A 12,588-nucleotide genomic window follows, 5' to 3' on the forward strand; every position below is an offset into this window, starting at 1 on the left:
CCTATACTTGCATAAACCACAAGTGAAGATAAACAATCTTTGGACAACACCCACCAGTGGGACTCGAACCCAGAAAGCACAACTACCTTCCAGTAGCTGGCATAACTAGTATGCTTTAACCCACTACGCCATCAGACCTTACAAAAGAAGTAGATAGTTCGAGATATATATATCTCAAACATCTCTACCTCCCGAAGGCACCAGATGAGTGAGGGGTCAGTCTGCAATTTTCGTCAAGCCACTGTCAATGTGAGAGAACTCGTGTCCAGCTTATAAGCCTATACTTGCATAAACCACAAGTGAAGATAAACAATCTTTGGACAACACCCACCAGTGGGACTCGAACCCAGAAAGCACAACTACCTTCCAGTAGCTGGCATAACTAGTATGCTTTAACCCACTACGCCATCAGACCTTACAAAAGAAGTAGATAGTTCGAGATATATATATCTCAAACATCTCTACCTCCCGAAGGCACCAGATGAGTGAGGGGTCAGTCTGCAATTTTCGTCAAGCCACTGTCAATGTGAGAGAACTCGTGTCCAGCTTATAAGCCTATACTTGCATAAACCACAAGTGAAGATAAACAATCTTTGGACAACACCCACCACCATATATCTCGAACTATCTACTTCTTTTGTAAGGTCTGATGGCGTAGTGGGTTAAAGCATACTAGTTATGCCAGCTACTGGAAGGTAGTTGTGCTTTCTGGGTTCGAGTCCCACTGGTGGGTGTTGTCCAAAGATTGTTTATCTTCACTTGTGGTTTATGCAAGTATAGGCTTTTAAGCTGGACACGAGTTCTCTCACATTGACAGTGGCTTGACGAAAATTGCAGACTGACCCCTCACTCATCTGGTGCCTTCGGGAGGTAGAGATGTTTGAGATATATATATCTCGAACTATCTACTTCTTTTGTAAGGTCTGATGGCGTAGTGGGTTAAAGCATACTAGTTATGCCAGCTACTGGAAGGTAGTTGTGCTTTCTGGGTTCGAGTCCCACTGGTGGGTGTTGTCCAAAGATTGTTTATCTTCACTTGTGGTTTATGCAAGTATAGGCTTATAAGCTGGACACGAGTTCTCTCACATTGACAGTGGCTTGACGAAAATTGCAGACTGACCCCTCACTCATCTGGTGCCTTCGGGAGGTAGAGATGTTTGAGATATATATATCTCGAACTATCTACTTCTTTTGTAAGGTCTGATGGCGTAGTGGGTTAAAGCATACTAGTTATGCCAGCTACTGGAAGGTAGTTGTGCTTTCTGGGTTCGAGTCCCACTGGTGGGTGTTGTCCAAAGATTGTTTATCTTCACTTGTGGTTTATGCAAGTATAGGCTTATAAGCTGGACACGAGTTCTCTCACATTGACAGTGGCTTGACGAAAATTGCAGACTGACCCCTCACTCATCTGGTGCCTTCGGGAGGTAGAGATGTTTGAGATATATATATCTCGAACTATCTACTTCTTTTGTAAGGTCTGATGGCGTAGTGGGTTAAAGCATACTAGTTATGCCAGCTACTGGAAGGTAGTTGTGCTTTCTGGGTTCGAGTCCCACTGGTGGGTGTTGTCCAAAGATTGTTTATCTTCACTTGTGGTTTATGCAAGTATAGGCTTATAAGCTGGACACGAGTTCTCTCACATTGACAGTGGCTTGACGAAAATTGCAGACTGACCCCTCACTCATCTGGTGCCTTCGGGAGGTAGAGATGTTTGAGATATATATATCTCGAACTATCTACTTCTTTTGTAAGGTCTGATGGCGTAGTGGGTTAAAGCATACTAGTTATGCCAGCTACTGGAAGGTAGTTGTGCTTTCTGGGTTCGAGTCCCACTGGTGGGTGTTGTCCAAAGATTGTTTATCTTCACTTGTGGTTTATGCAAGTATAGGCTTATAAGCTGGACACGAGTTCTCTCACATTGACAGTGGCTTGACGAAAATTGCAGACTGACCCCTCACTCATCTGGTGCCTTCGGGAGGTAGAGATGTTTGAGATATATATATCTCGAACTATCTACTTCTTTTGTAAGGTCTGATGGCGTAGTGGGTTAAAGCATACTAGTTATGCCAGCTACTGGAAGGTAGTTGTGCTTTCTGGGTTCGAGTCCCACTGGTGGGTGTTGTCCAAAGATTGTTTATCTTCACTTGTGGTTTATGCAAGTATAGGCTTATAAGCTGGACACGAGTTCTCTCACATTGACAGTGGCTTGACGAAAATTGCAGACTGACCCCTCACTCATCTGGTGCCTTCGGGAGGTAGAGATGTTTGAGATATATATATCTCGAACTATCTACTTCTTTTGTAAGGTCTGATGGCGTAGTGGGTTAAAGCATACTAGTTATGCCAGCTACTGGAAGGTAGTTGTGCTTTCTGGGTTCGAGTCCCACTGGTGGGTGTTGTCCAAAGATTGTTTATCTTCACTTGTGGTTTATGCAAGTATAGGCTTATAAGCTGGACACGAGTTCTCTCACATTGACAGTGGCTTGACGAAAATTGCAGACTGACCCCTCACTCATCTGGTGCCTTCGGGAGGTAGAGATGTTTGAGATATATATATCTCGAACTATCTACTTCTTTTGTAAGGTCTGATGGCGTAGTGGGTTAAAGCATACTAGTTATGCCAGCTACTGGAAGGTAGTTGTGCTTTCTGGGTTCGAGTCCCACTGGTGGGTGTTGTCCAAAGATTGTTTATCTTCACTTGTGGTTTATGCAAGTATAGGCTTATAAGCTGGACACGAGTTCTCTCACATTGACAGTGGCTTGACGAAAATTGCAGACTGACCCCTCACTCATCTGGTGCCTTCGGGAGGTAGAGATGTTTGAGATATATATATCTCGAACTATCTACTTCTTTTGTAAGGTCTGATGGCGTAGTGGGTTAAAGCATACTAGTTATGCCAGCTACTGGAAGGTAGTTGTGCTTTCTGGGTTCGAGTCCCACTGGTGGGTGTTGTCCAAAGATTGTTTATCTTCACTTGTGGTTTATGCAAGTATAGGCTTATAAGCTGGACACGAGTTCTCTCACATTGACAGTGGCTTGACGAAAATTGCAGACTGACCCCTCACTCATCTGGTGCCTTCGGGAGGTAGAGATGTTTGAGATATATATATCTCGAACTATCTACTTCTTTTGTAAGGTCTGATGGCGTAGTGGGTTAAAGCATACTAGTTATGCCAGCTACTGGAAGGTAGTTGTGCTTTCTGGGTTCGAGTCCCACTGGTGGGTGTTGTCCAAAGATTGTTTATCTTCACTTGTGGTTTATGCAAGTATAGGCTTATAAGCTGGACACGAGTTCTCTCACATTGACAGTGGCTTGACGAAAATTGCAGACTGACCCCTCACTCATCTGGTGCCTTCGGGAGGTAGAGATGTTTGAGATATATATATCTCGAACTATCTACTTCTTTTGTAAGGTCTGATGGCGTAGTGGGTTAAAGCATACTAGTTATGCCAGCTACTGGAAGGTAGTTGTGCTTTCTGGGTTCGAGTCCCACTGGTGGGTGTTGTCCAAAGATTGTTTATCTTCACTTGTGGTTTATGCAAGTATAGGCTTATAAGCTGGACACGAGTTCTCTCACATTGACAGTGGCTTGACGAAAATTGCAGACTGACCCCTCACTCATCTGGTGCCTTCGGGAGGTAGAGATGTTTGAGATATATATATCTCGAACTATCTACTTCTTTTGTAAGGTCTGATGGCGTAGTGGGTTAAAGCATACTAGTTATGCCAGCTACTGGAAGGTAGTTGTGCTTTCTGGGTTCGAGTCCCACTGGTGGGTGTTGTCCAAAGATTGTTTATCTTCACTTGTGGTTTATGCAAGTATAGGCTTATAAGCTGGACACGAGTTCTCTCACATTGACAGTGGCTTGACGAAAATTGCAGACTGACCCCTCACTCATCTGGTGCCTTCGGGAGGTAGAGATGTTTGAGATATATATATCTCGAACTATCAACTTCTTTTGTAAGGTCTGATGGCGTAGTGGGTTAAAGCATACTAGTTATGCCAGCTACTGGAAGGTAGTTGTGCTTTCTGGGTTCGAGTCCCACTGGTGGGTGTTGTCCAAAGATTGTTTATCTTCACTTGTGGTTTATGCAAGTATAGGCTTATAAGCTGGACACGAGTTCTCTCACATTGACAGTGGCTTGACGAAAATTGCAGACTGACCCCTCACTCATCTGGTGCCTTCGGGAGGTAGAGATGTTTGAGATATATATATCTCGAACTATCTACTTCTTTTGTAAGGTCTGATGGCGTAGTGGGTTAAAGCATACTAGTTATGCCAGCTACTGGAAGGTAGTTGTGCTTTCTGGGTTCGAGTCCCACTGGTGGGTGTTGTCCAAAGATTGTTTATCTTCACTTGTGGTTTATGCAAGTATAGGCTTATAAGCTGGACACGAGTTCTCTCACATTGACAGTGGCTTGACGAAAATTGCAGACTGACCCCTCACTCATCTGGTGCCTTCGGGAGGTAGAGATGTTTGAGATATATATATCTCGAACTATCTACTTCTTTTGTAAGGTCTGATGGCGTAGTGGGTTAAAGCATACTAGTTATGCCAGCTACTGGAAGGTAGTTGTGCTTTCTGGGTTCGAGTCCCACTGGTGGGTGTTGTCCAAAGATTGTTTATCTTCACTTGTGGTTTATGCAAGTATAGGCTTATAAGCTGGACACGAGTTCTCTCACATTGACAGTGGCTTGACGAAAATTGCAGACTGACCCCTCACTCATCTGGTGCCTTCGGGAGGTAGAGATGTTTGAGATATATATATCTCGAACTATCTACTTCTTTTGTAAGGTCTGATGGCGTAGTGGGTTAAAGCATACTAGTTATGCCAGCTACTGGAAGGTAGTTGTGCTTTCTGGGTTCGAGTCCCACTGGTGGGTGTTGTCCAAAGATTGTTTATCTTCACTTGTGGTTTATGCAAGTATAGGCTTATAAGCTGGACACGAGTTCTCTCACATTGACAGTGGCTTGACGAAAATTGCAGACTGACCCCTCACTCATCTGGTGCCTTCGGGAGGTAGAGATGTTTGAGATATATATATCTCGAACTATCTACTTCTTTTGTAAGGTCTGATGGCGTAGTGGGTTAAAGCATACTAGTTATGCCAGCTACTGGAAGGTAGTTGTGCTTTCTGGGTTCGAGTCCCACTGGTGGGTGTTGTCCAAAGATTGTTTATCTTCACTTGTGGTTTATGCAAGTATAGGCTTATAAGCTGGACACGAGTTCTCTCACATTGACAGTGGCTTGACGAAAATTGCAGACTGACCCCTCACTCATCTGGTGCCTTCGGGAGGTAGAGATGTTTGAGATATATATATCTCGAACTATCTACTTCTTTTGTAAGGTCTGATGGCGTAGTGGGTTAAAGCATACTAGTTATGCCAGCTACTGGAAGGTAGTTGTGCTTTCTGGGTTCGAGTCCCACTGGTGGGTGTTGTCCAAAGATTGTTTATCTTCACTTGTGGTTTATGCAAGTATAGGCTTATAAGCTGGACACGAGTTCTCTCACATTGACAGTGGCTTGACGAAAATTGCAGACTGACCCCTCACTCATCTGGTGCCTTCGGGAGGTAGAGATGTTTGAGATATATATATCTCGAACTATCTACTTCTTTTGTAAGGTCTGATGGCGTAGTGGGTTAAAGCATACTAGTTATGCCAGCTACTGGAAGGTAGTTGTGCTTTCTGGGTTCGAGTCCCACTGGTGGGTGTTGTCCAAAGATTGTTTATCTTCACTTGTGGTTTATGCAAGTATAGGCTTATAAGCTGGACACGAGTTCTCTCACATTGACAGTGGCTTGACGAAAATTGCAGACTGACCCCTCACTCATCTGGTGCCTTCGGGAGGTAGAGATGTTTGAGATATATATATCTCGAACTATCTACTTCTTTTGTAAGGTCTGATGGCGTAGTGGGTTAAAGCATACTAGTTATGCCAGCTACTGGAAGGTAGTTGTGCTTTCTGGGTTCGAGTCCCACTGGTGGGTGTTGTCCAAAGATTGTTTATCTTCACTTGTGGTTTATGCAAGTATAGGCTTATAAGCTGGACACGAGTTCTCTCACATTGACAGTGGCTTGACGAAAATTGCAGACTGACCCCTCACTCATCTGGTGCCTTCGGGAGGTAGAGATGTTTGAGATATATATATCTCGAACTATCTACTTCTTTTGTAAGGTCTGATGGCGTAGTGGGTTAAAGCATACTAGTTATGCCAGCTACTGGAAGGTAGTTGTGCTTTCTGGGTTCGAGTCCCACTGGTGGGTGTTGTCCAAAGATTGTTTATCTTCACTTGTGGTTTATGCAAGTATAGGCTTATAAGCTGGACACGAGTTCTCTCACATTGACAGTGGCTTGACGAAAATTGCAGACTGACCCCTCACTCATCTGGTGCCTTCGGGAGGTAGAGATGTTTGAGATATATATATCTCGAACTATCTACTTCTTTTGTAAGGTCTGATGGCGTAGTGGGTTAAAGCATACTAGTTATGCCAGCTACTGGAAGGTAGTTGTGCTTTCTGGGTTCGAGTCCCACTGGTGGGTGTTGTCCAAAGATTGTTTATCTTCACTTGTGGTTTATGCAAGTATAGGCTTATAAGCTGGACACGAGTTCTCTCACATTGACAGTGGCTTGACGAAAATTGCAGACTGACCCCTCACTCATCTGGTGCCTTCGGGAGGTAGAGATGTTTGAGATATATATATCTCGAACTATCTACTTCTTTTGTAAGGTCTGATGGCGTAGTGGGTTAAAGCATACTAGTTATGCCAGCTACTGGAAGGTAGTTGTGCTTTCTGGGTTCGAGTCCCACTGGTGGGTGTTGTCCAAAGATTGTTTATCTTCACTTGTGGTTTATGCAAGTATAGGCTTATAAGCTGGACACGAGTTCTCTCACATTGACAGTGGCTTGACGAAAATTGCAGACTGACCCCTCACTCATCTGGTGCCTTCGGGAGGTAGAGATGTTTGAGATATATATATCTCGAACTATCTACTTCTTTTGTAAGGTCTGATGGCGTAGTGGGTTAAAGCATACTAGTTATGCCAGCTACTGGAAGGTAGTTGTGCTTTCTGGGTTCGAGTCCCACTGGTGGGTGTTGTCCAAAGATTGTTTATCTTCACTTGTGGTTTATGCAAGTATAGGCTTATAAGCTGGACACGAGTTCTCTCACATTGACAGTGGCTTGACGAAAATTGCAGACTGACCCCTCACTCATCTGGTGCCTTCGGGAGGTAGAGATGTTTGAGATATATATATCTCGAACTATCTACTTCTTTTGTAAGGTCTGATGGCGTAGTGGGTTAAAGCATACTAGTTATGCCAGCTACTGGAAGGTAGTTGTGCTTTCTGGGTTCGAGTCCCACTGGTGGGTGTTGTCCAAAGATTGTTTATCTTCACTTGTGGTTTATGCAAGTATAGGCTTATAAGCTGGACACGAGTTCTCTCACATTGACAGTGGCTTGACGAAAATTGCAGACTGACCCCTCACTCATCTGGTGCCTTCGGGAGGTAGAGATGTTTGAGATATATATATCTCGAACTATCTACTTCTTTTGTAAGGTCTGATGGCGTAGTGGGTTAAAGCATACTAGTTATGCCAGCTACTGGAAGGTAGTTGTGCTTTCTGGGTTCGAGTCCCACTGGTGGGTGTTGTCCAAAGATTGTTTATCTTCACTTGTGGTTTATGCAAGTATAGGCTTATAAGCTGGACACGAGTTCTCTCACATTGACAGTGGCTTGACGAAAATTGCAGACTGACCCCTCACTCATCTGGTGCCTTCGGGAGGTAGAGATGTTTGAGATATATATATCTCGAACTATCTACTTCTTTTGTAAGGTCTGATGGCGTAGTGGGTTAAAGCATACTAGTTATGCCAGCTACTGGAAGGTAGTTGTGCTTTCTGGGTTCGAGTCCCACTGGTGGGTGTTGTCCAAAGATTGTTTATCTTCACTTGTGGTTTATGCAAGTATAGGCTTATATATATATATATATATTATAATATATATACACACATATATATATATATATAGGTTATATATAGGAATCTATATGTGTCTATATATAGACACATATAGATTCTTCTATATAGACATTAGCCATTTTCATTCTTCGTCATATCCAAGTCTGCTGTGTGATGCACATGTCTTCTTGCTTCACCACCCTGTAATGAAATATTGTTTGTTACTAATTGTTTTCAATAATACATTATTTTATTATATAATATTTAATTTATTAATTAAAAACCGTTTCCACATTATAGAAAAAAAAACTAAAACAAGAATCTATATAAAACTATAGAATAGAATAGAATCTATATAGAATCTATATATCATATATATTTATAAAAATAAATATATATATATAAATATATATATATATATATATATATTTATATATATGTGTGTATATCACGAAAATAAACACGTGATTAAGAATGTGACAATGTCAGACCACGGAGGAAGAATGAAACAGGAATTTCCTTAAGTACTTTTGTATATTAAATACATCTTCAGAAGGACCTTCTGAAAATGTATTTAATATACAAAAGTACTTAAGGAAATTCCTGTTTCATTCTTCCTCCGTGGTCTGACATTGTCATATTTATATATATATATATATTATTATATCCTGCATTATTCCAGCCCATTATTAGAGATAGTAGCCACCTCTTATTTTGGTTTTCTTTCATTATTAGTGCTCAGAAAATTAAATATATCTACATATTTAGTCAAAATCAGTTACATTATTTTATCTTATTCATAGCATAAATGTTCTCGAAGATTACTAAAAAGAAATTGAATTAGACTACAGCAAATTGGCAAACTTCACCTTGTATCTGTTTCCACCGAGTTTGTTTGGGGCGTTCTTCAACATATCAGCAATACTTGTCTCAACATCTCTTTCAGTTGCATTAGTGTGGGTGTTGATACAGGCTTCTGGAAATTTATAAGAATTAATTAATATATATAATTATAATTCACTTTGCTATTCCCCATTCCAGTCCTCTCGTCCTTCCCACTTCCCTGTCCCCACATCATCCCCACTATTCCCACTTCCCTGTCCCATCGTCCTCCTTACCATTTTCCCCTCCCCTGTCCTTCTTCCTCCCCCACCATCTCCCATTCACCTGTCCCTTTGTCCTCCCCAGCATTCCCCTGTCCCCACCATCCCCAACTCCCCAGTCCCCTCGTCCTCCCCACCATTACCCTCTCCTCTGTCCCCTCGTCTTCCCCACCATACCCCCCTCTCGTCCTCCCCACCATTCCAAACTACCTCATCCGATGCATTCTATAATGGTCTGATGCTTCCATCAGAAAATTGGGAACATCAAATGATCTGATATTCCCATCACTGAAAAATAAGAACAGCTAAAAAAATGAAATGAAAAAAATAAAAAAATAAACTATACTCATGAAATGAACAGTATGGTAAACAACACAGCTCAATTTCAATGCAATGTCACACAAAATTATTAAATCGAAATGAAAATAAATTGAAATCTATGAAAATTCAAATTATCAATGCAATCGGAAATATTGAAATAATATCGCAACATAATATAGTGTGGGTTGCTCTTACGTGCAACAGACGGTGCTGTTTTTCAAAAAAGGCATGGTTTTACCTGTCACAAGTGTGGCATCTATACTTATACTCACGAAATGAACGGTATGGTAAACAACATAGCTCAATTGCAATGCAATGTCACAATAACATTTAATAACAATAATAACAATAACATTTAAATATACTTTAAGATATAATCTAGAAGAAAATAAGAACATTGAAACGGTTCATGAACTCGATTTCAATAAAGGACACTATGGGGAACTTTGAAAAACAGTTAATGAGTATAATTAGACAGACTTGTTGCTAGGCAGAGGAGTAAATAATGAGATATGGCAAATTTTGCAAAATATACGGCACACAAACATTCATACCCAAACAAAGCAAAATGCTAGGTAAGAACAAAGCAGTTGGCCCGTAGGGGAAAGGAGATACCCACAAGACTGGAATACAAGTCATTAACAAGCACACAAGTACTACACTACACAACAACCGCACTACTACCAGAACTGGACGAATCACTACCAAAACAACACATTGCACATCACTACCAAAACAACACAACACAACACAAGCATTGGCAAAGAATTATAGACCAGTTGCACTAACATCCCACATAATAAAATTATTTGAGAGTGATCAGGAGTCAGATTACTAGTTTTATAGAGACCAATGACCTCCACAATCCAGGCCAACAAGGATTTAGCGCAGTTTCTATGATCGAGCCACAGAGATCTATAAAGAATTCTGATCAAGAAAGAGATCTAGGGGTGGTTTTAGATAGAAAACTATAACCTGAGGATCATATTAAGAACATTCTGCGAGGGGCCTATGCTACACTTTTTAACTTTAGAATTGCTTTTAAATACATAGGTCAAAAAGTTTTAAAAGTTTTAAAAGTTTTTTAAACCTCTCGTGTATCATGAGTGTGTTAAAGCATCAGATGGTGCATTCAGATGATGAATATTACCTAGTTCCTTCATCTGGGAAGAATGAACACATATTGGTGCATTCGGATGATAAAAACTAACTACTGTAGTTTAATTGATCAACAGACTGTATATCATATGCAGACTGTATGTGGATCTGCGGGCCACTCCAAACAACAGCCTGGTGGACCAAGCTCCACCAGGGCTAAAGCACAAAGTGATATAGATGTGATAGAGAAACTAGGTCAAATGGAGGAGTAGGTCTGTATATTAAACAGCACCTGACGTGCACAGAGCTACTAAACTCAATGTGGTGGTAGAGTGGTGGGGGGGGGGGGGGAAACATTGCAGAAAAAAACAAAAATACAATTTGGTCAACAAAACAGCATTGTTTAAAATAGAAGACATGGGTTGACATTTTGGGGGTAAGGTAGGTTACATTGAGTTAATTAGTTAGTACTTAGTTTTTATCTTAAACTGGTTGGGAGAGGTACAGTGTTGCTGTGCTGGTGAAAGAACACCTAAAGGTAAATTAAATAATGATTGCGAATCCACAAGAAGTTGACATAATAGCGCTAGAGATCTGCAATCAGGATGATAAACTTTCCTTAAAGAATTTGACAAACACTTGCTGATAGGACATGAAGTAAATGAAATGTATGTCAAATTTTGTGAAATATATGATAAAAGCACAACAAAATTTGTACCAAAGGAGAGATGCAGAACTAGGAAAAGGGGTTTGTTCAACAGAAATTGCGAGAGGGCCTGAGACCCAAACATACACAAATGGAATCAATATATAGCAAGAGGCCAAACCCCCAAACATACAAGCGATGCAAAGATGCGAGAAACAGCAGCAGCATTAAGGAGAGGGACTTAAGGACCATAAATAAAGTGTGAAAATAAACTCGAGTAAATTTTTTTAACTACTCTCGACAGTGAAGAAAAACAAATATTCAGACGATTTGTGTTAGAATCATTAATCTTACACTTTCGGTCATATTCAACAACACAAATACATACACACACATTCTTGTTGCTGTAGCAAGTGAAGAATTACACACACAGATCACAATAACGTGATGCATCAAATGAACAAATCCACAAGGGCCGTGACGAGGATTCGAACCTGCGTCCGGGAGCATCCCAGACACTGCCTTAATCGACTGAGCTACGACAGGGTAAAAGGGTTGAAACCAAACTTCTACTGAACTTCCTGGATCCTTTTACCCTGTTGTAGCTCAGTCGATTTAGGCAGTGTCTGGGATGCTCCCGGACGCAGGTTCAAATCCTCAAATTTCACTTTTGACAATTGAGCACCTGCTACATCCAGATTCTAGGGAGGAAAGGAAGGACGATCTTACTGGATCCCATAGCCTCTCCGAGGCACAAACCAGGCTTTTACACAAACCCCCCCTGCACCCGAGCTTTTTAAAATAGTAAATGCCACTATTTTTGCAAAATTATTACGAGATCTATTATTCTATAGAATAATGCATATAAATGCATATATGCATATAAATACAAAAGTAAATGTAAATAATTTTACCTTGCACCTAGATCCACCAAGCCTGTATGGCGCGCGTTTCAGTACTTCGGAAATCTAGAACTATCTTGAATCTCTAATCTGCAATGAAACAATACATATTATTGCACTTACCAAAACATGGATGAATGTAGAAAATACAGAACTATTAGCTGAATATCAAATAAATGGATTTAATCTATTTCACACAGATAGATATATTAGATATTATATTATATTCCTTTCCTCCCTAGAATCTGGATGTAGCAGGTGCTCAATTGTCAAAAGTGAAAAATTTGGTTTATTTAACATACACGCCATAGACCGGCTTGGGAAAAAAAGTTCGTAAAACCCAGGGGCCATAGACCAGCTTGGGAAAAAAAAGCTAGGTTAGGCTAGGTAAAAAAGAAAGGAGCTAGGTTAGACTATGTATGTTTAAATCTCTGATTTAAACAGAGCCTGTGTTCAGTCAAATAACTGAATTTATCAAATCTTATGCTTGTATAATATACAAGCTGATGTGAGATCCCTGTCTACAGGTGGACTGGAACTATTATCCA

At 40.9% G+C, this 12,588-nt stretch overlaps 1 protein-coding gene across 1 annotated transcript in view; it reads right to left on the minus strand.

Moving 5' to 3' along the window:
* The window catches only part of LOC138356152 (uncharacterized), a 15,006-nt gene extending 2,872 nt beyond the window's left edge, over positions 1–12,134 (minus strand). Inside the window, exons 1-2 of the mRNA XM_069311900.1 lie at positions 12,053–12,134; positions 8,840–8,946 (exon numbers count right to left, since the gene is read on the minus strand). Coding sequence (XP_069168001.1) covers positions 8,840–8,884 — 45 coding nt within the window. The 5' untranslated portion in view covers positions 8,885–8,946; positions 12,053–12,134. The remainder of the gene's footprint in view (positions 1–8,839; positions 8,947–12,052) is intronic.
* Positions 12,135–12,588: the final 454 nt, after the last annotated feature.

Source organism: Procambarus clarkii, chromosome 70 (assembly GCF_040958095.1).
Source record: "Procambarus clarkii isolate CNS0578487 chromosome 70, FALCON_Pclarkii_2.0, whole genome shotgun sequence".
Lineage (NCBI taxonomy): Eukaryota > Metazoa > Arthropoda > Malacostraca > Decapoda > Cambaridae > Procambarus > Procambarus clarkii.